The 25,555-nt window shown below is 42.2% G+C and overlaps 1 protein-coding gene across 8 annotated transcripts in view; it reads right to left on the reverse strand.

The window, feature by feature from the left end:
* Window positions 1–25,012, reverse strand: part of LOC111961646 (tight junction protein ZO-2) — a 39,291-nt gene extending 14,279 nt beyond the window's left edge. Inside the window, exons 1-12 of one of the 8 annotated variants that reach the window (XM_023984067.2) lie at window positions 24,848–25,012; window positions 15,272–15,410; window positions 7,800–7,853; window positions 7,533–7,560; window positions 3,667–3,791; window positions 3,397–3,521; window positions 3,175–3,277; window positions 2,299–3,007; window positions 2,052–2,155; window positions 1,723–1,876; window positions 905–1,016; window positions 586–728 (exon numbers count right to left, since the gene is read on the reverse strand). In XM_023984067.2, coding sequence (XP_023839835.1) covers window positions 586–728; window positions 905–1,016; window positions 1,723–1,876; window positions 2,052–2,155; window positions 2,299–3,007; window positions 3,175–3,277; window positions 3,397–3,521; window positions 3,667–3,791; window positions 7,533–7,560; window positions 7,800–7,844 — 1,648 coding nt within the window. In that variant the 5' untranslated portion in view covers window positions 7,845–7,853; window positions 15,272–15,410; window positions 24,848–25,012. Of the gene's footprint in view, window positions 1–585; window positions 729–904; window positions 1,017–1,722; window positions 1,877–2,051; window positions 2,156–2,298; window positions 3,008–3,174; window positions 3,278–3,396; window positions 3,522–3,666; window positions 3,792–7,532; window positions 7,854–10,359; window positions 10,622–12,807; window positions 12,914–15,271; window positions 15,411–24,847 lie in introns of those variants that run through there. The other 7 variants (XM_023984066.2, XM_023984065.2, XM_023984071.2 and 4 more) reach the window with 7 other exon arrangements.
* Window positions 25,013–25,555: the final 543 nt, after the last annotated feature.

Raw genomic sequence — 25,555 nt, forward strand, 5'->3', positions numbered from 1 at the left:
TTTTAATATCAAGGAATATTTCACTTTCTCTGGTCATAGGAACAACATGAATTTGTGCTTGATGAGGATGCGGTGCGACTCGAGTTTCGTCATAAGGTGGAAGACTGTGTCCCCTCTCTCTAGTCAGTCTCACCGGAGGAAAGGAATGAGAGAGCAGGGACTTAGAGGCTGACCCTTTGCTGCTCTCTCCCTCCCTCCCTCCGTTGAGACTATTGCCATGTTCAAAACAACTAGAAACTCAGACATCTCCCGACTTCAGTACGTTCAAGACAACTGGGAACTATGGAAAAAAAATTGATTGCCTGGGCAAAACCGTTTTGAGCAGTCATCCAACTCGGAATTCACCATTAGTGACCTGATGGTCATTAACAAGTTGGGTACTACCAACGCATGTTCAGAGTGCATAAAAGGAGAATAACGTGATTCAATGGTCACGTGGAATTTGACTGCGGTTATGACATGACTGCCGGTAATAAGGTACAGCCCTAGGTGTAAGTTACCCAATGCTGGTTCTATAATAACAGGTAAATGTGACGATAACATTTGTATCTATCGTATTCATTTGTTTAAAGACATTGTAGTTACCTGGGGACATTTCTGGGCGGGACTCCTCCCTCTCTGCTGGCAGAGGGGGCGTGTCCTCCATAACTCTATCTGATACTCGTGCCGGCATGGCGAACGGTGTCGGCATGGCGCCCATCTTAGCCAGCCTGCTTGGTGGGTCCTCCCTGATGTTAACGCACACAGAATCCTATGGTTCTCAAACTCTACAGCACAGCTACAGTCAAAGTATACTTTTCTCATAGTGACGGAGTAAAAACAGTCATTCTGTAAATATCTGAACTTGTTACCGGTACATAAGAGTGATCCATAGTGCAGGTGGGACCAGAGGGTGACGGTTTACCTGGGTTTGTCTCGGAGCCTCTCATTGGAGGAATGGGAAGACAGGTCTGAGGTGGGGGCCCGTCGGTCATCCTGTGGCGAGTAGGAGCGGTACGACTCGATCTCCGAGATATCTGGAACACAAAATATCACCAACATCTAGTTCATCTTCAGACAGATCACCCAAGTCATGTTTCATACATACAGCCTCAGTGAAACACCAACTCAACTTTTTACCCAAGAAACATGAAACATATTCTAAGTAGAGTGAAACAGACACAGCAAACCTCACACAGTTACACTGTGGCAGTGGCTGACACACAGACATGCACTTCTGTACTCAATAACCTAGCTGCAGTTCCAATCTTAGACAGCACATATGCTACATTTCAGACCATAAGATAATACAATTCTGTCATATTCAATAGGTGGATTATGATGGGTATTATATTCCCCAGGCAAGCGCTCACACACACCACATCCCTGAATGGAACATTGTGAGTGAGAAGTCTCTGGGGCATGTGACATCTCTATACCAATGATCGTGTGGAGGGTGAGTAAAGTAAAAATAAATAAATAAATAAATAAAAGGATTATCCCAAAAGGTGGAAAGTGCTTTTTGCGAAAATCAAACAAAAACTAAACAGACATTTCAATAAAACCAGACAGGGACAGAACAATAGACAGCAGAAAGCGTACATGTTCAAATCAGCAGATTATACAGAAGGTCAATGAAAGAAAAAAGCACTGGGACAGTTCTGAATCTGTACACATAAAAAGTTTTTTCCCTCAAAAAGGAAAGGAGCTGCTGCCACAGAGACAGAGTGGAGGGTCTCTCACCATCAAGCTCAGAGTCACTGTCTGCCAGGGGAGGAATCCTGATGAGGACCTGTCTCCTGTCTCTCTGCACCACCAGCTGCAGCTTCCCACGAGACTTCTCGATCAGCTTCCCTGCATCACTCAGAGACAGGTTCTCTGTCACCGTACCATTGATCTGACACAGGGTGAGATGTCAAAGCACATTCACATCTGTAGCCACCTGTCTAAGATAGTGCTGTCATGCTTTTGGCCAACTCTACACATAATTTTTGAAGAGGCAGCACTGAAACAATACTTCCCCCAGGGCAGAGATGAAACAGTGGTGTGTCTGTGTGTGAGGCCCTTCCTACCTTCAGTATGATGTCTCCCTCCTGGAGGTTGCCATCCCTGCATGCCAGACCTGTGCTGGTCATCTCCTTAATGAACAGCTGACTACCCAGATGCAGACCATACTCTACAACACAAACACACGTCAACATAAAAACAAAGTAAACATTTAAACACAGGCAGTCTTGGGGGAGAGGGTAGGTAGAGTCAACAGAAATGGAGGAGCAAGAGATCAAAATAATGTAATGTTTCGTATAGCCCTATCCTGACCTTCGTTGGGCCTGTTTTTTAGTAGCAGCACACTAACGGGTTTCTCCAGGGGCTCCGGCTCCCGAGGAGGGCGGGACATGGGAATTGGCATGGAGGTGGGGGAGGGTGAACGGTCCAGACGTTCCCTGCTCCCACTCTTCATCTGCTCCTTCCTCTGGTCGTGGTCACTAGGAACACGTTTGCGGTTCCGCTCAAAGCTGCGGTCGCGACCGTGACTGCGGGCAGGACTGTGACCAGCTCTGTATCGCAAGTCAGGGCTGTTAGTGCGGTCCAGAGTGCGTTCGCTACGGAAACGCCTGTCAGGGCTGGGGTCGCGGTCAAGAGTGAGATCACTACGGTAACGCAGATTCGGGCTGCGGTCACGGTCAAGAGTGCGGTCACTTTTGTAGCGGCGGTCAGGGCTACGTTCGTGGTCCAGAGTCCGACCTTTGCTGCCGTCTCGTCTGTACTGCCTCTCTGGATCAAGGTCCCTCTCCATACTCCTGCCCCGGTCATCTCGACCGTAATCCCGGTCAAAGCCCTGTCCCTGGTAGCCAGCGTCTGTGTAACCTCCCCTCTCCTGGCTGTGGTCGCGATCTTGATGACCGCTGCGTCCACTGTACACACTGTGGCGGTCCTGGTCATAATCATTGTTGCTGAAGACACGGTCGTCAGGGGAAGGGCCATGTGCCAGCAGGTTGACCGGAACCTTCCTGGGCCTCTTAACCGTCTGTCAAAACCAAAGACCACATCAGGCACTGACTGAACAGTCAGGAATCATTGACACTTATCCAACCCTCAGATCCCAAACTCCTATACTTGAGTCCTAAATGTAAAATAGCAAGCATCTTCATATTTTGCCACCATAATAAAACAGATGTCAAATATTATACTCACAATTTTGGCTACTTTTCCACACTTTCTGAGGGTCTGTACAGCGAAGGAGTGTGGCACACCATCCATGGGAGTAGCGTTCACCTGCACCACCCGGTCATTCGCACTACAAAACACAATTAACATATGAGGGAAAACAAATCCACTGTGAGATATTCAAACTGTAGATTCAAAATGACAGAACACATGATGCATCATTATGATTGATTGACAGGAGGTACGTACAATAGCAGGCCATCGGCGGGCCCTCCCTGAAGCACGTCAGACACTACTATGGACATCTCCCCGCTTTCCTCGTTGGGGTTGTCCCGCCCCCCGGACACTGCAATACCAAAACCCATCTTGGGGTCCTGCAGTGGAGAGGACATGTATTAGAGATGTGTTTGTATGGGTGTTTTGATTAGATTTTTGTGCATGCAAGCGCCTGTGTACTAGTCTGTTCAGGTTAGTGTCTGAGTGAATATATCTAATTATTTTAAGTACGTCTAAGTTTACTTTGTGTGTGTGTACCCTTCTGTCCTGGTCCTTGTTGTCTGAGTGGTGTACCTGCCCCTGCGCTGCCCAGATGAGATTGGAGCAAAGATTTGATGGTCCTCTAAGACTCCCCCCCACACCCCCATCTGTACAATTAAAAAAAAAATAATAATTGCTCCACTCCAATGTCTTTCAGTACCAGAGAGAGACAGGGACAATGGAGGCAATGGATTGTTAGAGAGCGAGTGATGTGGTAAGCTAAAGAAAGAGGACAAGAGGAAGGGTAAATTGGAACGTGAAAGAAACTGGGACTAAGGAGATGTAGAAGGACGGATGAAGAAAGAGACATAGTCTAGAGAGCGCATATGACAGCTGGATGTGGAAGGGTCAGTGATGTGGTGGTCAACAAAATCTATTTGTTAAAAGCAACTTCATAGCCAGAGCATAGAGTGAGGCTATGAGACAATGAGTGTGATCTCCACACGATTATAACAGTGCTGGGCAGATGTGCTGCATGCATGGAATGTGTGCTGTAGATGGGTGAACATGTTCTAGATCAGTGGTTCCCAAACTTATTATAGTCCCGTAACCCTTCAATCATTCAACCTCCAGCTGCGCATCCCCTCTAGCACCAGGGTCAGCCCACTCTCAAATGTTTTTTTTGACATCATTGTAAGCCTGCCACATACACTACATTTATTAAACATAAGAATGAGTGTGAGTTTTCCCACGAGCCGGGTTGTGACAGTGGCAAAGAAATCTTATAGGACAAGGGTACAAATAATAATAATTAATAGTTTTGCTCTTTATTTAACCATCTTACATATAAAACCTTATTTGTTCATCAAAATTGTGAATAACTCACCACAGGTTAATGAGAAGGATGTGTTTGAAAGGATGCACATAACTCTGCAATGTTGGGTTGTATTGCAGAGAGTCTCAGTCTTAAATAATTATCCACACAGTCTGTGCCTGTATTTCATTTTCATAGTGAGGGCCGAGAATCCACTCTCACATAGGTACGTGGTTGCAAAGGGTATCAGTGTCTTAACAGCGCATTTTTTTTGCCAAGGAAGGATACTCTGAGCGTAGCCTAATCCAGAAATTTGGCAGTGGCTTCTGATTAAATTACATTTTTACAGAACCGCTTGTTGCAATTTCAATAAGGCTCTTGTTCAGATATCGGTAAGTGGACTGGAGGCAGTGCATGAAAGGGATAATGAATCCAGTTGTTTGGGTCATCCGTTTCAGGAAAGTACCTGCATAATTGCGCACCCAATTCACTCAGGTGCTTTGCTATATCACATTTGACATTGTCCGTAAGCTTGAGTTCATTTGCACACAAAAAAAAAACATACAATGATTGAAAGACCTGTGTGTTGTCCTTGTTTTTGCAAACAGAGAACTCCAACTCCAACTTCTTAATCACAGCCTCAATTTTGTCCCGCACATTGAATATAGTTGCGGAGAGTCCCTGTAATCCTAGACTCAGATCATTCAGGTGAGAAACAAACGTCACCCAGATAGGCCAGTCGTGTGAGAAACTCATCAAGCAAGTGGTCAGGCAAGTGAAAATGATGATCAGTAAATAACTTTAAGCTAGTCTCGCAATTCAAAAAACGTATCAATACTTTGCCCCTTGATAACCAGTGCACTTATGTATGTTGTAAAAGCGTTACATGGTCGCTGCCCATATCATTGCATAGTGCAGAAAATACACGAGAGTTCAGGGGCCTTGCTTTAACAAAGTTAACCATTTTCACTGGATTGTCCAAAACGTCTTTCAAGCTGTCTGGCATTCCCTTGGCAGCAAGAGCCTCTCGGTGGATGCTGCAGTGTACCCAAGTGGCGTCAGGAGCAACTGCTTGCACGCCCGTTACCACTCCACTATGTTTCCCAGGCATGGCTTTTGTGCCATCAGTACAGATACCAAAACATCTTGACCACCAAAGTCCATTTGATTTTACAAAGCTGTCCAGTACTTTAAAAATATCCTCTCATGCTGTCCTGGTTTCCAGTGGTTTGCAGAAGAGGATGTCTTCCTTAGTTGACCCACCATAAATGTAACGGACATATACCAGGAGCTGTGCCAGGCCCGCCACATCTGTTGACTCATCCAGCTGTAAATGCATAGAATTCACTGGCTTGTATGCAAAGCAGTAATTGTTTCAAAACATCTCCTGCCATGTCACTGATGCGTCGTGAAACTGTTGTTTGATGAAGACATTGTCTGTATAGTTTTTTGGGGCTTTTCCCCCAGCATTGTACCAGCTATATCTGCAGCAGCAGGAAGAATTAAGTCCTGCACAACGTATGGGGCTTGCCTGTCCTAGCCACTCGGTAGCTCACCATATAAGATGCTTTTAGCCCCTTCTTATTAATGGTATCTGTTGCTTTTATAGGTCTTACTACTCGAAAGTCTTAATTCTCGCTCAAAAAACTCCTGCGGCTTATTTTTCAAATTGGTATGTTTTGTTTCTAAAATGTCTGTGCAAGAGTGAAGGTTTCATCGAGTTGTGAGACTTTTGCACATATAACACACTGTGGCTGAGGAAAGGCACTACTCCCAATATAAGTGAACCCCAAATCAATGTAGTTCATCATATTTGCACCTCTTTGATGGTCCAATGTCTGTTGTTCGGTGCTTTCCCCGGGTAAGGGGGCAGTAGCTCTTCAGCTGCATCAGATTCACAACTGTCAGTGTCCATGCTAGCTGGGCTAACAACAAATGTAGAATTACTGATGCTAGCATTGGATGTGCTCGTGGAAGCAGAACAACTTGTGTCGTCGACAGATGCAGGTGTAGTACTGCTGGTAGTAGCAGTATTACCAGTAGAGCTGGTATGTATGCGTCTATGGACGCGGGCCTTACTTTGAACCTTTTATCCATTTTCGAGCAAACGGAATGAGCAGCAGCTACTTTTGGCTACATACGGACCATTAGTGGAATTTTCGCGAGAGAGTAACACCGTACCTAAACCAGCGGCGCGTGTGCCAATTGATTTTGTCCCCCCACACCAAACACGATCACGACATGCAGGTTGAAATTTCAAAACAAACTCTGAACCAATTATATTAATTTGGGGACAGGTCAAAAAGTATTAAATGTTTATGGCAATTTAGCTAGCTAGCTTACAGTTGCTAGCTAATTTATCCTATTTAGCTAGCTTGCTGTTTCTAGCAAATTTGTCCTGTGATAAACATTGTGTTGTTATTTTACCTGAAATGCACAAGGTCCTCTACTCTGACAATTATTCCACACATAAAACAGTCAACTGAATCGTTTCTAGTTCTCTCCTCCTTCCAGCTTTTTCTTATTTGGCGATTGGCATTGAACTGTCATAGTTATCACGACGACCGACCGAACTCCGTTCATCTTTCAATCCCCCACGTGGGTATAACCAACGAGGAGTTGGCACGTGGGTATCTGCTTCTATAAACCAATGAGATGGGAGATGCAGGACTTGCACCGCGTTCAGGGTTACAAATAGAACTGACTTCTATATTAGCGCTTGGCAACGCAGACGCTTGTTGGCGCGCAAGCAGTGTAGGTGCAATAATTGAATAACATGCATGTTTACATTTATTTTGCAACGCTTGCGCACGCGACTCGAGAGGTGTGGTCAGCATTTAACGGTTAATATGATTGGATGTTAATTATTTGACTAGGCTACCTGTATTTGACATTGTGTTGTGATTTTGCTGAACACTAGATGGTTTAATTTTGGGCAGTGAAACGAGGCTACTCAGGCGAGAAAAAAACCTCACCCAAATGTATAGCCCCGTTGGAAAATATAAAATGGACTGTTTCAAAATGTGACAATTTATTTTTATTTTTATGTGGATCACATTTTTATTTGGGGTACCCTCGACGGCACTGTACTTACCCCTGGGGTTGATAGTATAGCACATGTTCTGAAAGAAACAGAGCTTAAAAGGATCCACAGTATATTGCATTGTAATCTGGTGGTGTAGCTGTCGATGGCAATTATAATTCATATCTGGTTTGGTTATAACCCTACAAGAAGAGTAATGTTATGCACTGAAATGTGATATGGTTGGAGTAAAGGGTGTTATGGTTGCAGTAATGGCAAGCAATATATTGTATTGTGTAGTAATCCAGTGTGGTGTGTGTATTGCAAAGCTAGACTCACCCTCTGCAGTGTCACAGTATACTGCTCCCACATAGTTTCCTCCATGACTGGGCTCTATGGGAGAAGGGCACATTCCACAATAAGGGTAAGAACAGGATATATTAACCATTTGTTTCTCATTTCAACAAGACGTACGGAGTCAGATTAATCTCGAATGACCATGCCAATAGAATACATCAAAACACCATACTCCAAATCTCATATAGCCAACAACACAAAAGATAACAGTACTATACCTGGCACAAACAAACTTATGTTTCCAACACATGCTCTCTGAGCACATAGTACAGTACACACCAACACCAACTAATCACTTTCCCTGGCTAACCAGGCTCCTTGCTCCCGCCAAACGCTACGCCACGCACACAGAAGAGTTCCTTCTCCATAATGAGTCTAGATCGGAGTACCTCCCCGACCCGTCACAGAATGTGAACACATTAGGGGCCGTCCGATTGGTCCAGAAACCGAGGGGTTGGGCCAGAGCCAGAACACACGTGGGTAAAGTGGCAGTTTGAAAATGTGTCATTGGCTTTGATACTTGGTTAGAGACGATCCTATCACGGATTACTTTTGTACAAGGCCCCCCCCGTGCCACAAACAACTTCAATGATGGCAGTCTCTGATTAAAATATGTAGCGAACGACAGAGCAGCGGAAGAATTTAGTGTGAGTTGTCAGTCTACTAACCAGCGTCACACATGGACTACTGATTCCACACACCCTCAGCCTTACAACACAGAACCCATACCACCAGTTGAAAACAGAAAACTCTACCAAAATAATCACTGACACACATAGTTCCACCAACTTCACTCACTGAAACTACTACACCCATCATGAAAAACTTGTCACAACTGCCTGTCTACCTGCTTACCTTTCCACCCAAAGACCACCTGTCTAACTATCTAGAGCCAAGCTGGAGTCACTCACAAGCCCCTTGAGGATGGGGGTGGCCTTGTAGGTGTGGATCCATTTCCTGTGCAGGTGAAGGACAGTCTTCATGGTTCCTCCTCTGCTCCTCTACCTCCACTGATGCGCTGCTCTGGCTGCTACGATTCTACCTCCTCCATTTCCACAGCAGCACCAGCAGTAACCGCAACACCCTGCTTTGGTCTGCCTGCCTAGCTTTGAAGTAAGCTGGATTCTGCTGGCCTACATTCAGCGCAAATCCCACCATCCACAGACTGTGTGTTTACACAATCGCACACGACCATGCTGATGATTAAAATACACACACAAAATAACGCACCAACCTAATCGCACACACACACATACAAATGAGTATGCAATTGTGTGTGTAAGGATTTAACCCAAATACTCACACATACCAAAAATCAAACGCTTTAACTACATACTTTAAAAAACACACGGGGGCACACAGCCAATCTGAGAGCGCAGGTTTTAAGAAGTACTTAGCCGAATCCCTGTGCTGCTTACATCTCCAGCCCAGGCTTTTAGAAATGGGGGCATCACTCTGGCTGACAGAGGATGGGACAGATCATAATCCACTTTTAGAAGTTTGGACTCACAGGACAGATAAGGAGTGGTCAGGGAGGACCGGGGTGTATTCATTAGTGCACACTAGCAAACCTTTTGCCGCGAAAATTAACCTTTCTTATTGGGAAAGTACAGGCTAGTCCTCTGTGTTTGGTTCCTAGTGAATAAACCCCTGGACTATTGCTATGACTCAATATAGAATGAGCATATATTGACACACAGGTGTTCTACAGACTAGTAGAACTACATTGTAAATCACTTGTGATTAAGTGAGGAATGAGGATATAGCCACACATGGAGGATATTGCAAAATCCACCATGATAAAAAAAAGGGAGAGACAAGAAAATTGGAATCGGCGTGGATACTAGATAGCAGACCAGAGCGTGGGAGTCTGGGGGTCTGTAGTGTGTATACCTCCAGGCAGAGAGATGGAATGTAGTGTGGTTTTATCTTTAGGGTAGCCATCCTAGCCATCAGTCTAATCCACTCTAGATTGTTTTGTTGTAGTACGCCCTCTACTTGCAGTACAGCCACATTACATGGAGTGACTACACACTGTCTATTAAATACACTGGAACATTAAAAAAGGATCATAACTACACTGTATATCACCTCAGGGTAGGTAACTTCTACCAACAGCAATCCATTAAAAACACTAGTAGGATTTTTTTGGGGGGGGTGACTCCCAAATATTGCCACCCTTGTTCAGACGCAATCGTGAATGAATTTTTACTGAATTATACATTTGACTGCCCATTGTGCAATGACTTCAAACACCATATTAAGTAATATCTTCACTTCATACGGAATATCACAACGTGGCTTGCAAAAGTTGACAGGCACAGCCTTTTGATGGTTGCTACGAGTGAACTCATTCCTTCGTGATACTATGTAACGTTAGCAGCAGCAGGTGGAAACATTCCAGTAAGGGTCCCGTGACAGACTTGAAACTTTGTAAAACATTTGTGCTCTAGTGTGTGTCAGCGAAATGAACATTGCAACAGTATGATTAAACAATAAGGAATCATTTATAATGGACCTTAGAATCGTTGGTTTTACTTACTTTGAAATAATGTGTCTCATATCTGCTAAGACTGAATAGTCTCCCTCCATTTACGGGCATCATGCACTTTCAAACCAGAGACCACTTTTCTTGTGATTCAAACAAAGGAAATTCGGCAACGACTATTGTTAAAAGTAACATGTAGCCTATCCAATATAATATTCCAAATATTTTCCCATGTTTTTGAAATTATCAGTAAAACAACCCAGCAAATTGAGTGAATCAGAGAGCGCCGAAAGGGAAGACCGTATTAGGATGTACCAATTCAAGATGGGGTAACCTAAGTGGTCTCGATATTTTCATCTCGACAAATACGTAGAGCAATTGCAGTCCATTGCTACAACAAAGAATCAAATAACTGATAGCAATGCTCAAATGTGTATTTTACTTGTACCCAAAAAAAGTAAAACACGCATTCATTTTTGCTTGGAATGCTGTCAATTTTCTGGCAAAATGGATCCTTCCAAATTACTGAAAGCAACCACATTCACATAGAAATATGAGGTATAGATCTGTCATTATAGAAAGCAAGTCTAAGAAGTGGCATCTCTCTTCTATGTGCGCATGCTTAAGTTTAGTTTTTTTACTATCAGTTTTGTACACAAGCTGTGTACAAACAGCTGAAAATACAATATTTGTGGTTATGGAAAAGTCATTTCATAATGGTTTCGATGGTACAATGATGCTTTACACCAGGGGTACTCAACTACTATTTCAGAAGGTCTAGTGACAAATTTCCTTGGTGGCAAAGGTCCTGATGGATATCGTCCTTTGTTGGCAGTGTGGTACAGCATAGTAACAAACAGGTCTGTAGATTAAATGAGACTAAGAATTTGAATTACAACTAATTTAGAATGTACACATGCTGAAGAACAAAAGTGGTTGCATAATTGTCTATGCAAAAACCTTTGCTTGAAGGTAAACTAAAAGATGAGTTCATGGAAAAGATCAAACAGATCCCACTACATGATGCCATTCAGAATGCACCATGCATTTAACTCTGAATGGCCTCAAGCTATTAAGGTAAATCTTCAGCCAAAATTTCAGTTCTCCTCATTGCTGTGGAATCTGACATTGGGATCAGTTAGATCTTTTCCATGAGCTCATCTTTTAGTTTACCTTCAAGCAAGGTGTCAGCAACTTCACATACGCATTATTTTACCATCTCAGCATCTGAAAAAGTTGTTCTCCCCCAAAACCCAAGCTATCCTCAGTGAACACTCCATTGCACGTTGTTGGGCTGTCAGGGAATTGACAAGGACTTGTGTGGGATTTGAGTAAATTAATCTTGTTTTTTCTCACCTCCGTGTTCAGGGGATACATCTGATCGAATTTACTATGTCTGGTGTGATAATGGCACTTAACATTGACACTTTTCACAAGAGCTACGGACACATTGGTTTTGTGCTAGTTGCAGGGAGAATGAATGAATACTGTTCCGTCCACTCGTCTTTGAATATGGTTTAACTTTATTTTTTATTTAACAAGCCATATTAAACAAAGATACTGGTAAACAAAGCTCATTCTCTCATATTTACAGTTGAACTGCGGTCAAATCTGCTTCTTTCTGCCTGCTTGTCCCAAGGTTCCACAAAGGATATTTGAATTAATGTGATTGTGTAAGACGTGGCCTCTTGTATTTGCTCATAACCACGCGGTTGGATTAGTAGGCACTAGTAGAGGTGGGCGTTGCTTCGATAGAGAGCAGTGTTGCCAATTTAGCGACTTTGTCTCTATATTTAGCAACTATTCAGACCACTCTAGCGACAGATTTTCAAAAAAGCGACTAGCGACAAATCTAGCGACTTTTTCTGGTGTTATTGGAGACTCTGACGTGAAAGCACATATCGTTCTTACTCTTCTCAATGAGCAGCGGGTGCTGCCGTGGGCCCCACCCCCGTCCCAAAGCACTCACTCGGCGGCCCAGTCCCTCCCAGCTGCAGTCAGAGCAGGAGATGTTCACCCCTCCTCATCCAGACTGCAAATGAATCGCGCATGCGGGAAGCCGCCGCTGGCTGATCCCGCCGTGGCTTACATAATTTTTATTTTATTTTTTACCTGAATTAGGGCCAGACTAGTTACCATAATTTTCTCACATTGCCATTGACAGTTTTTTCTATTGTCTCTTTTTGGTCCATTTAGAGTGTATACAATTTTTTTATTTTTTATGTTATGGTTAAAAATGTTCATGTTTTACTGTGACTTGTTGTAGGCTCCTAAGTGGACCATAAGGTTAAAAACCAAACCAAATTAAGAAAACGAAACAATTTTTTAAAAATTAAATTAAAAACGAAGTAACTCTGCAGAGTGCCCCTTTTGGGTCACTTTTGCCGGTCCCAAGCCCGGATAAAGGAGGAGGGTTGGAATTGTGACATTTAAAAAAAACAAGAATCGACAGAAGAAAGTTCATTTGTAGTTCTAAACATATTTAGGGTGTTTTTTACTCACATTTTGTCTCTCCCACAACATTATTCCTCTCTCCTACAGCGTCCATAACAAATACATGCACATGGCCAATTATGCAAATTATGTGATGGCGTCATTTAGCGACTTTTAGGACAGCCAATAGCTGGCAACACAGGAGTTGGCAACACAGAGAGAGTGAGAGGTTGCTGAGTTGAAGAGGCCGCTGCGCCCGGTAGATTTTATAATGCTGTCAAAAAAATAATGTATTGACTTTAATATAACAAAATGCAATATGTTGTCCCATCCGGATTGACTGTTCTCTGGGTCAGGACTCGGACCGCCAGTTGCGTTTGGCTGCTCTACACTATACTTGCTGCTTGTTTTGTCACAACCTGAAATTAGGTGAACTATTCAAATTTTAGCAACCAGGAAATGGCGGAGAGATTTCTGCATAGCGCGCACACGCAGGCACACATACACAACCGGTCAAAAGTTTTGGAACACCTAATCATTCCAGGGTTTCTCTTTATTTTTGCTATTTTCTACATTGTAGAATAACAGTGAAGACATAAGAACTATGAAATAACACATATGGAATCATGTAGTAACCAAAAAAGTGCTAAACAAATCAAAATATATTTTATATTTGAGATTCTTCAAAGTAGCCACCCTTTGCCTTGATGACAGCTTTGCACACTCTTGGCATTCTCTAAACCAGCTTCATGAGGTAGTCACCTGGAAAGCGTTTCAATTTACAGGTGTGCATCGTTAATAGTTAATTTGTGGAATTTCTTTCCTTCATGCGTTTGAGCCAATCAGTTGTGTTTGAGCCAATCAGTTGTGTAGGGATCATATACAGAAGATAGTTATATTTGGTAAAATAGAATAGAAGTCCATATTATGGAAAGAACAGCTCAAATAAGCAAAGAGAAATAACAGTCCATCATTACTTTAAAAACATGAAGGTCAGTCAATCCGGAAAATTAAGAACTTTGAAAATGTCTTCAAGTGCAGTCGCAAAAATCATCAGGCGCTATGGGGACCGCCACAGGAAAGGAAGACCCAGGAGTTACATTAGTTCATTAGAGTTACCAGCCTCAGAAATTGCAGGCCAAATAAATGCGTCACAGAGTACAAGTAACAGACACATCAGGTATTCATGGTCGAATTGCTGTAAAGAAAACACTACTAAAAAAAGACAGCAATAAGAAGAGACTTGCTTGGGCCTAGAAACACAAGCAATGGACATTAGACCGGTGGAAATTTGTCCTTTGGTCTGGAGTCCAAATTTGAGATTTTTGGTTCCAACTGCCGTGTCTTTGTGAGACGCGGTGTGGGTGAACCATGGAGAAGGTGTTATGGTGTGGGGGTGCTTTCCTGGTGACACTGATTTAGTTAGAATTCAAGGCACACTTAACCAGCACGGCTACCACAGCATTCTGCAGCAATACGCCATACGATCTTGTTTGGGCTTAGTGGGTCTATCATTTGTTTTTCAACAGGATAATGACCCAACACACCTCCAGGCTGTGTAAGGAGTATTTTACCAAGAAGTAAGCTTTTCTCCTTTGCCAAGATAATCCATCCACCTGACAGGTGTGGCATATATCAAGAAGCTGATTAAACAGAATTTTGTTAATTTCTCTACCATAAGCTGCCTCCAACTTCTATTTTAGAGAATTTGGCAGTACATCCAACCGGCTTAACAACCACGTGTAACCACGCCAGCCCAGAACCTCCACATCCAGCTTCTTCACCTGCAGGATTGTCTGATGAGAGGTGGGAGGGATGCTGAGGAGTGTTTCTGTCTATAATAAAGCCCTTTTGTGGGGGAAAAAACTCATTCTGATTGGCTGGGCCTGGCTCCCCAGTTTGTGCACCTGTGTAATGATCATGCTGTTTAATCAGCTTCTTGATATGTCACACCTGTCAGGTGGATGGATTATATTGGCAAAGGAGAAAATGCTCACTAACAGGGATGTAAACAAATTTAGGCACACAATTTGAGAGAAATAAGCTTTTTGTGTGCATGGAAAATCTCTGGGACGTATATTTCAGCTCATGAAACATTGGACCAACACTTCACATGTTGCGTTTATATTTTTGTTCAGTGTAGCACAACAATACGTGTTGTGATGGTTGGCCTGAATTTCTCACTCGGAGTTCTCTTTGAACCGCCTCTATGTGGATGAGTCCTGTCTTCCTGGTTAAATTTGCATTGGGGGAGGGGAGAGAACCAGAAACTTCTAAATAGGGCAATGGGACAAAGGCCTTGGATACATACACTTTGTGAATGGGGAACATGAATAACTGAAGGAAGATCTAAGGCAATAGATATCCATCAGAGCTTTTCCAACTGACTTAAAACATAACCATTCTGGATTTCCTGTTTAAAGACTAGATCACATGGCACCATAAATAATATGTCCAACCACACACGCTCACAGTGTTAGGGCAGAAAATAGGATGGGTAAAGAATACAAAGTAGGCAGAAAGGATGAGGTACCCTCAGAATAGCAGAGTAGCTGGGTGCAGAGAGTCGACGGAGACACAGGTACTGGGCTTCCTTGGTCCAGTAGAACCTATCCCAGGAGCAGCTGGACCTGAACAGGTCAGTGTTGGACTGGTCAGTACTGGGTGTGTCCCTGTTGGGAGAGACAGCAGGGTTTAAATAACCATTACTCAACATTAGGAATAGAGTTAAACTTTGTATAAAGGATTGTTATTGGTAACCTATGTAAAATCTCAACTGAAAAGAGTAGAAACTGTATGAAATGAATTTCATTCCACATTAGAGAATTAAAACGCTGACGGGCCATTGAAGTGAAACATTAACACAGTGAAAGGTATTGGTTCAAATATCAATCCATAACAAAACAAAGCCTTGCCCTGGTCACAACCAGACAAACAAACACTCACACATGCAAAGGCACAGTCTGATGCACAGGCATGCGCACACACACAAACTTAAGGCCTCAATGCAGCTGTAATCTGTTTGCGCTTGAGCCAAACATTTGCTCTGCAGCCATTTGACCTCATGTCAGAATAGTAACAAATAAAGTGATTGACCTTGCTGTGATCTTTGACCAAATGCTCAGCTTGTGTTGTTTGACTTTTCCTTTCCAAAGAACTCCCCAATCCCCTGCCCTAGCCGTGTTATAGCTGAGCAGGGAACCGATAGACAAGCTTCTGTCAGCATGAGACCCACACAATTAGGACATTTCCAAACTGAGAACACATTCATGTCCAAAATGGAATTCCTGTACCTTGGGAGAATTACTAAGAGCAATGTTGTGTATAATGAATAATTGATCCACAACATCAACCTCAGTGAGTGAGGGGGGGGGTCACATAAATATACACACGCAAACAAAAAAAACTTCCTTGACAACTTAGTAACCGCTTGAGTGGCAATACACTGCACATTTTATTTGCAACAATAAATACAGTAGCAGCCATGGACTAAAGAATGGTTCCATAGTGGATCTGATAATGGATCCAGTGAGTGACTGTGTGCTGGATTGGTCCAGCTAAGGAGAGCCATGCTACTCACAGGAAGGATCTCTGCTACATTCATTCATCTGCTGTGCTCCAATAGCAGAGTCACAATCAAAATGCAGCATCCATGACCTGAGCAGTAACTAATGGCAACACACATGCTCATACTGTAGCATGTAGGCTAGTACCATCTGGTGAGCAAAGCAGAAACATACATTCCAAATCATGTTTGTGATTCGCCTAGCAATATTGGCAACATTTTGAATACTTGTGCAAAGGATTCAAATATTGTAGAGGTACAGTAGATGCTTGTACTTGAATACACCAGCAGCTACATACAGACAGTAGACAAACATTCATTTCATGCATACAAGCTCATAAGCACACCTCAGTTTAACTCACCCTGGGGGTCTCCAGAGTTTCCTCCCAGGTGGTAGGAGCTCTCGTTTGTTGAGGGGGACAATGCCCATGGCCGCCTGCATGATGGTAATGAACTTCTTAAACTTCATATTTGAGCCCTCGGCCGTTTCTCCACTTACAACTGCATTACATACACCCCATGCTACTCACAACGGCTCCACTAACATCTCACTTCCCTCCGCAATATTCTGAAAGGCAGCCCTGACTTCTAACCATCTCTGCCACCACTGTGCTCACTGCCATCATACACACTACACTGAACCCACTGAGCCCTGCCCACTTGCTACTACGTTCGCAATCACGAGCCCTGTGTCCCCTACCGTCGGCTCTGACAGATGTTTTTTCCCCCTCAGAGAAATGAAATGGACAACAGTCATGCTACTGGCGGTGGGCAGGCCCAGAGGGGATGACAGCGCGTCACTGTTACATAATTCTGGAGATCTCTAAACATTACACTAATGAAAACACTGCTGCTGCCGCCGGGATAATTGTGGTACGAAGCCCTGACAGATCATGTATGTACACCGCCCCATTTTCCCAAAATCCCTATGTAGGTTTAGTCCCCATTAAAACCCATAGCCCCCCATCATCATCTCACTCACTCAACTTTCCATCATCACACCATACCTTCTCCCATCCCCCAAAATATTATCCATCTAGCAGACTATTCACTTCAACATTCACTTCAACATTCACATTCCCTGTCACCCACTGACAGCATGCAGCCATGTCCCGTGAGGGGGGAAATAAATAAATGCAGCTGGAGAACTGCCAGCCAATACAAACCTCTGGATAGGAATTATATCCCAGCAGTTTGCATGTCTGGATTACTGCTCTCTATATGGCTGGGCCATGAGAGCAAGAGATTTCACTGCGAATGAGCAGGGCACAGAAATCCCTTAGCACTCTAAGGGCCCCAAACCAGCAGCAAGCCCATAAATAACAGACTATTTATACCCAGTTAGGTAACAAAAACACTACAGCATGGAATAACTTTAATGGCTATGCATTGTGCATCATCCAGGCAGCAGGCACTGCCTAAAGGGCATAGGGGACATAGGGACAAAGAGCATGTAGGATGCTTCCACTGTGCTGACTAATGACTAGGATTATAATCTAAAACCCTCACTACCTCCCAGAACAATATCTTAATAAATAAGGCATGGTCCCATAGAATCAAAAACTTTATAGTAATCTCATCAAATACATTTCTAGTATTAATCCATGTAGTCAGTGGCACATGCGCACAAGTGTGTCTCACTTCTCTCTTGCTGAGCGTGGATGTCAGCAGAACAAAAGCATTAATCCTGTGGCCTCGTTCAGTCTTTAACTGTAAATCTCACCAGCTGGACCCGTGTCATGGCACATTACTACACACACACTCATCCCTCCACCATGCTGTCCCAAATATCACAATATGTCTTCTACATGATGTAATCACTGAATTCAGCATTAAACTGGTTTAAGAAAATCCTTTATGGACATCTGAAAAGCAGTGACACCACAACAGGGGAATGAGAATATGTTTTACATCAAATAACATTTCCCTCAAATCAAAACAGCTCATCTCCTAAGCTGCAAAGTGATGCAATTTGACCAGAGCATTGTGATGCAAAGTCTCTTGTGGTGATGGGTGTTTGGGTTGCGACATTTATTTATACTAGTTAACGTTTTAGTCACAGCGTCTATTCTGCATGTTCCAAAAAATAACAATGAGATGAATGAACATCAGAAGCCAGCAAAGTACCCAAACCACCCTCAATATAAAAAAAGACAGGTAGGCCTACCTGTTTGGACCCCAGGAAGAGAAGCGGCTGCATTGGAAGCAGCTAATTGGGAACATAATAAAATACCCACATCCGAATGCCTACCACAAGCGTGAGTGCCACATGCTCAGATAAGCGAAAAGAATAAAAGATGCTTGGTTATCTGTAGTTTACTATTTATATTTTTTACTACTTTTACTTCACTACATTCCTAAAGACAATATTGTACTTTTTACTCCATACATTTTCCCTGACTCCCAAAAGTACTCGTTACATTTTGAATGCTTAGCAGGACAGGAAAAGTCAAATTCACACTCTTATCAAGAGAACATCCCTGGTCATCCCTACTGCCTCTGATCTGACAGACTCACTAGACACAAATGCTTAGTTTGTAAATGATGTCTGAGTGTTGGAGTGTCCCCTGGCTATCCGTAAATTTTCATAACAAGAAAATGGTGCCATCTGCTTTGCTTAATATAAGGAATGTTATGTATATTTTAGCAATTAAATATACGTAGGTATCAAAAGTAAATGTAAAACCAAATAATTTTACTCAAGTAGTATTTTACTAGCTGACTTTCACTTGAGTCATGTTCTATTAACATACCTATACTTTTACTCAAGTATGACAATTGGGTAGTTTTTCCAGTACTGGTGGTGGTTTCTAAATCGGTAGCCAGTCTGTTTGCAAGTTGTTTTGTCATGTTTTGATTGTCTTTATAGCTTTACGTAAGCAGTCTGTTTTATTGCGACCCTGTCTCTCACCAATTACCACTTTCAGTATTATTGTTGTATTTTTCTCGATCGGCTTTCACTTGATTATGCATTGTCCCTATGGAATGCATACAGTATGCCAGACGGAGAGCCATGTCACTCACAAATAAGTTCAATACATTCATTTGATTTCCTACTAAGTTCAATACATTTTTTAATACTGTTGAATTCCGTTTAAATATCTGGATTCCATGATTCCGTCCTCTTTTGCCGCAACGCAGATTTTATAGGACCCTACTCCAATGCGGGTGTGGTTATTTTTTAATCTCAATATCAAATCATTTCTGGGTAACAATTAAGTACCTTACTGTGATTGATTTAAATTAAAATGTTCAAAAATAGCTTCTTAGCAAACAGCCATTTCTCAAGCAAGAACTGACTGTTTGGTAGGACTGTTTGGGAATGGTCTGAGTGGGGAGGGGAAAACTGAACACTAGCTGTTATTGGCAGGTTTGGAAATACTGTATCTTTCTTATTGGACGATTTACAAATTTAGCAGGCAGGCCAAAACTAAATCCCACCAAAACAGTCTGAATCTTCAGGCGATCTTTTAAAACATCTCTTCCATTAAAAGGGCATTATCATACATTTTACAATATTATTCCAACCTCAGTGTGGAAATACACTGAACAAAAATATAAGACGCAGCATGCAACAATGTCAAAGATTTTACTGAGGTATGGTTCATAGAAGGAAATCAGTCAACTGAAATAAATTCATCAAGCCCTAATCTATGGATTTCACATGACTGGGAATACAGATATGGACCTGTTGGTCAGAGATGCTGTACCTTAAATAAAGTAGGGGCATGGACCAGAAAACCAGTCAGTATCTGGTGTGACCACCATTTGCCTAATGCAGCGCGATGCAGCTCCTTCGCATAGAGTTGATCAGGCTGTTGATTGTGGTCTGTGGAATGTTGCCTCACTCCTCTTCAATGTCTGTGCAAAGTTCCTGGATATTGGCAGAAACACACTGGCATACACGTTGTTCCAGAGCATTCCAAACATGCTCAATGGGTGACATGTCTGGTGAGTATGCAGCCCATGGAAGAACTGGGACATTTTCTGCTTCCAGGAATTGTGTACAGAGCCTTGTGACATGGGGACGTGCATTATCATGCTGAAACATGAGGTGATGGCGGCAGATGAATGGCATGACAATGTGCCTCAGGATCTCGTCATGGTATCACTATGCATTCAAATTGCCATTCATAAAATGCAATTGTTTTCTTTGTCCATAGCTTATGCCTGCCCATACCATAACCCCACCTCCACCATGGGGCACTCTTGTTCACAACGTTGACATCAAACTGCTCACCCAGACGACACCATACACGCTGTCTGCCATCTTCCCGATTTCATCTGTGAAGAGCACACTTCTCCAGCGTGCCAGTGGCCATCGAAGGGGAGCATTTGCCTACTGAAGTCGGTTCCGACACCAAAACTGCAGTCAGGTCAAGAGCCTGGTGAGGACGACGAGCACGCAGATGAGCTTCCCAAGACAGTTTTTGACAGTTTGTGCAGAAATTCTTCGGTTGTGCAAACCCACAGTTTCATCAGCTGTCCGGATGGCTGGTCTCAGATGATCCCGCAGGTGAGGAAGCCGGATGCGGAGGTCCTGGGCTGGAGTGGTTAGACGTTGTCTTGGACGCTCTGCCAAATTCTCAAAAAATTATGTGAGATAATTGAACATTCAATTCTCTGGAAACCGCTTTGGTGGACATTCCCCCCTTAAAACTTCTGTCTTCTATACATTACCAGTCAAAAGTTTGGACACATCTACTCATTCAAGGGTTTTTATTTTACTATTTTATACATTGTAAAAGAATAGTGAAGACATCAAAACTATGAAATAACACATATGGTATCATGTAGTAACCAAAAGTGTTAAGGAAATCAAAATATATTTTATACTTTAGATTCTGCAAAGTAGCCACCCTTTGCATTCTCTCAAGTAGGTGTAGCCAAACTTTTGACTGGTACTGTGTACCTACATATACACACAGTGCAAAGAAAAAGTATATGAACCCTTTGGAATTACCTGGATTTCTGCATGAATTTGACCAAATTTGATCTGGTCTTCATCTAAGTCACAACAATAGACAAACAGTGTGCTTAAACTAATAACAAATTGCATTTTTCTTGTCTATATTGAGTACAAACATTTAAACATTAGGTTGGAAAAAGTATGTGAACCCCTTGGCTAATGACTTCTCCAAAAGCTAATTGGAGTCAGGAGTCAGCTAACCTGGAGTCCAATCAATGAGACGAGATTGTAGATGTTGGTTTAGAGCTGCCCTGCCCTATAAAAAAAAACACTAAATTTGAGTTTGCTATTCACAAGAAGCATTGCTGATGTGAACCATGCCTCAAACAAGAGAGATTTCAGAAGACCTTGCATAAAGTTGGAAAGGGTTACAAAAGTATCTCTAAAAACGTCAGTCCACGGTAAGACAAATTGTCTATAAATGGAGAAAGTTCAGCACTGTTGCTACTCTCCCTAGGAGTGGCCGTCCTGCAAAGATGACTGCAAGAGCACAGCGCAGAATGCTCAATGAGGTTAAGAAGAATCCTAGAGTGTCAGCTAAAGACTTACAGAAATCTCTGGAACATGCTAACATCTCTGTTGACGAGTCTACAACACGTAAAACACTAAACAAGAATGGTGTTCATGGGAGGACACCATGGAAGAAGCCCCTGCTGTCCACAAAAAAAAACATTGCTGCATGTCTGAAGTTCGCAAAAGAACACCTGGATGTCCCACAGCGCTACTGGCAAAATATTCTGTGGACAGATGAAACTAAAGTTGTGTTGTTTGGAAGGAACACACAACAACACTATGTGTGGAGAAGAAAAAGGCACAGCACAACAACATCAAAACCTCATCCCAACTGTAAATTAAGGTGGAGGGAGCATCATGGTTTGGGGCTGCTTTGCTGCCTCACGGCCTGGAGAGCTTGCTATCATCAACGGAAAAATGAATTCCCAAGTTTATCAAGACATTTTTCAGGAGAATGTAAGGCTATTTGTCCGCCAATTGAAGCGCAACATAAGTTAAGTGATGCAACAGGACAACAACCCAAAACACAGAAGTAAATAAACAACAAAATGGCTTCAACAGATGAAAATAGGCCTTCTGGAGTGTCCCAGTCAGAGTCCTGACCTCATCCCGATTTGAGATGCTGTGGCATGACCTCAAGAGATGGTTCACACCAGATATACCAAGAATATTGTGGAACTGAAACAGTTTTGTAAAGAGGAATGGTCTGCATTTCTAATTATTTTATGCCCAATAGATATTTAAAGGTAAATAATAAAATGTGGTCCCGTGTGGCTCAGTTGGTAGAGCATGGCGCTTGCAACGCCAGGGTTGTGGGTTCATTCCCCACGGGGGGACCAGGATGAATATGTATGAACTTTCCAAATTGTAAGTCGCTCTGGATAAGAGCGTCAGCTAAATGACTTAAATGTAAAATGTAAATGTAAATAATGTATTGTGTAATTTTGTAAATACGATTTATTGTAGATGTATTGTAAATAAGAACAGAAGGTTTCTAAAATGTTTTACATTAATGTGGATGCTACCATGATTGTGGATCATCCTTAACTCGTCAATAATGATGAATGAGAAAGTCAAAGGGTCAAAGATCATAACCCAAAGACATGCTAACCTCTAACCATTACCAATAAAAAGTAAGGTTAGCATGTCTTGGAACTTTCCCACTCATCATTATTCATTCAAGATATTACCGTAATCATGGTAGTATCCACATCAATATAGAAGTGTTTAGAAACATATATTCTTATTTACAATAAAAGTGACTCCTAAATGACACAATACATTACCCCCGAATTAAGATTAAAAGATGTCTGCAGAAAGAATGGGGCGTCAGCTATAATGACACTTTGAGTTTGAAAAAATCTATTTTGGTTATTGAACTACAGTAAGTGAAGTGGATCAACACCCGGTAACAGAATGATGGTACCAGAATGAAATCATGGGCCTATACTTGTGCTTATAACTTTTGCTTAGACCATGGTCTAAAATGCTTTCACATAGGCCAACCTGGCCTAATTAGCAACAATGCTGAGGACAGCCAGCTGAGCAGACAGAATTTGTTACGGGATATAACTTGTCTCAGACAATTAAAATTATTCACGTAGTTGGATGTGATCCAACCCTTTTTTCACTAAAGCATCCTTACCAGAACTCCACCAGCACATTCTGATACTCAAATCAAACTGCATCAATTGCAAAAATGTGTCTAGACAATTATCTCACAGTATAAGACCTACTTTTCAGGACTTGCAATGTAAGTAAGGGGGGGTCATAATTTTTCCTTTGACATGTCTCCCTTCATAAATCTACACATAATACCTCATAATGGACAAAGCAAAAACAGGTTTTTAGAAATGTTTGCAAATGTATTCAAAATAAAAAACTGAAATATCACATTTACATAAATATTCAGACCCTTAACTCAGTACTTTATTGAAGGACCTTTGGCAGCAATTACAGCCTAGAGTCTTCTTGGGTATGACACTACAAGCTTGGCACACCTGTATTTGGAGGAGTTTCTCCCATTTCTTCTATGCAGATCCTCTCAAGCTGTCAGGTTGGATGGGGAGCATCATTGCACAGCATTGCCATCTTTGAATGCATCAACTTTATTTTCAGAAACTCTTCAGGGACTATTGTGATGAGCCCAAAAACCAAATTTGGAGTTTGTCTGACTTGTACTCCACCAGAAAATATAAATATATATATTTTTTTAAATGTAAGCATTAGTGTTACATTGGCAAAAAAGTGAATTGTTGATTGATATCTTAAAAAAACAAGGAAACTATGCTAAACTTAACATGGTTCATCATGGTAATGTCTGAAATCAGATTTTTGATTTATCAATACCAAATTTGTTGTTATTTGGGCTAATGAGAAGTTTTTCAAACGTTTTCCAAGATGGAGGAAAATCTTTCCTAACGGACCTTTGGGGGAAATTATTTGACAAATTTGTTCCCCATGAGGAAAGACACCGACATACAAAGTTTCAAGTTGAGGGTCTAAGCAAGACTGCCTATAAACAGTGCCACCTATAACAGTGGCATTATTTTTTACCAAAGTTCCTCATGTCCTGTAGTTAATGGGGTTTTTTAAGTTACCAAGCTATGCTTGAGTTATTTGACTATGTCAACAACAACAAAAAGGTTTCACAGCTTTGTTGTGAACCACAAAAGGTCATAAGTTATACATGATTTAAAGATTAAATAGGTTTTGGTTGCCCAAACAGAAAAGCCAGAGTGGATAAATACATCAACTATTAGGGCGGGAGGGGTCAACAACATTGGGGCCTCAGAATGTATGACAAATCGTAACGTTATTGTAACAGAATAGCACTTCGCTGTGGGCTACAAAGGACAAACTCTGAAGCCGCCCAAGCCTGGTCAGTAGTAACTGTACTCTATTTTCAGAAGCTTTGTTTTTCTTATGAATTAAGCGCATGAGAAGGCTACTGAATAAGCGCAACAGAGGCTACTGCAAAGAATGGTAATGCCCAAATAAGGCAAAAGAAGCAAGCAGACCTAGGTTAGAAAAGGACATGTCAGTTTCGAAGTTTGACTTACCTAATGGAAGTTCTGGATATTTGATAGTTTGCTATGGAAGTGCACAATTAAATACCGAATATGATAGTCCACCAACATAATGTGAGTTTTGAAGTAACAAAATAAGCACTTCGTCTGCCATCAAATATTTATATTTCCTGGTTTCTGCAGGTATGGGCGTGGCGTTGAAACTGAAGGTGAGTCGCACACGCTGCTGTGTACTACCACGTGAGCGTAGGTGGATGAGTTCAGGGGTGTAATCCTTACACCAAACAGTTGCAAAACGTTCTGTTTTGCAACGACAACTAGCATTTCTATTTGACAGATTCAAGTAGGTCCCGCCCTGTTTGCTGAACATGACCAATATAAACGCTTGTTTTTGTGTTTGGAGTAATGAATAAACCCTAGTTTCGACCAAGGGCATGAGTCACACCACAAATGTTTACTTATGGCCCACTTTCCGTTTGATGTCCACTCTCCAGTGAATTGTACAGAAACTGAATGTCAGCTCATAAATATTTGTGAGGTGGGGGAAAGCCTAATCGCTCATCTCTACTACTCACTCCTTTGAATTAAAAGTAATCCACACTAAAACTGTATGAATCATACCTGGGAAGTGGAACATAAAAGGAAACATCCTCCACAACCAACTTTACTTAACCATGAGCACACTCCAACCCCTACCTTTTATCAATAGGCTACAATTTGAATACCTGCCTAGTTGGTTTG

This window comes from Salvelinus sp. IW2-2015, linkage group LG4q.1:29 (assembly GCF_002910315.2).
Source record: "Salvelinus sp. IW2-2015 linkage group LG4q.1:29, ASM291031v2, whole genome shotgun sequence".
Taxonomy (NCBI): domain Eukaryota; kingdom Metazoa; phylum Chordata; class Actinopteri; order Salmoniformes; family Salmonidae; genus Salvelinus; species Salvelinus sp. IW2-2015.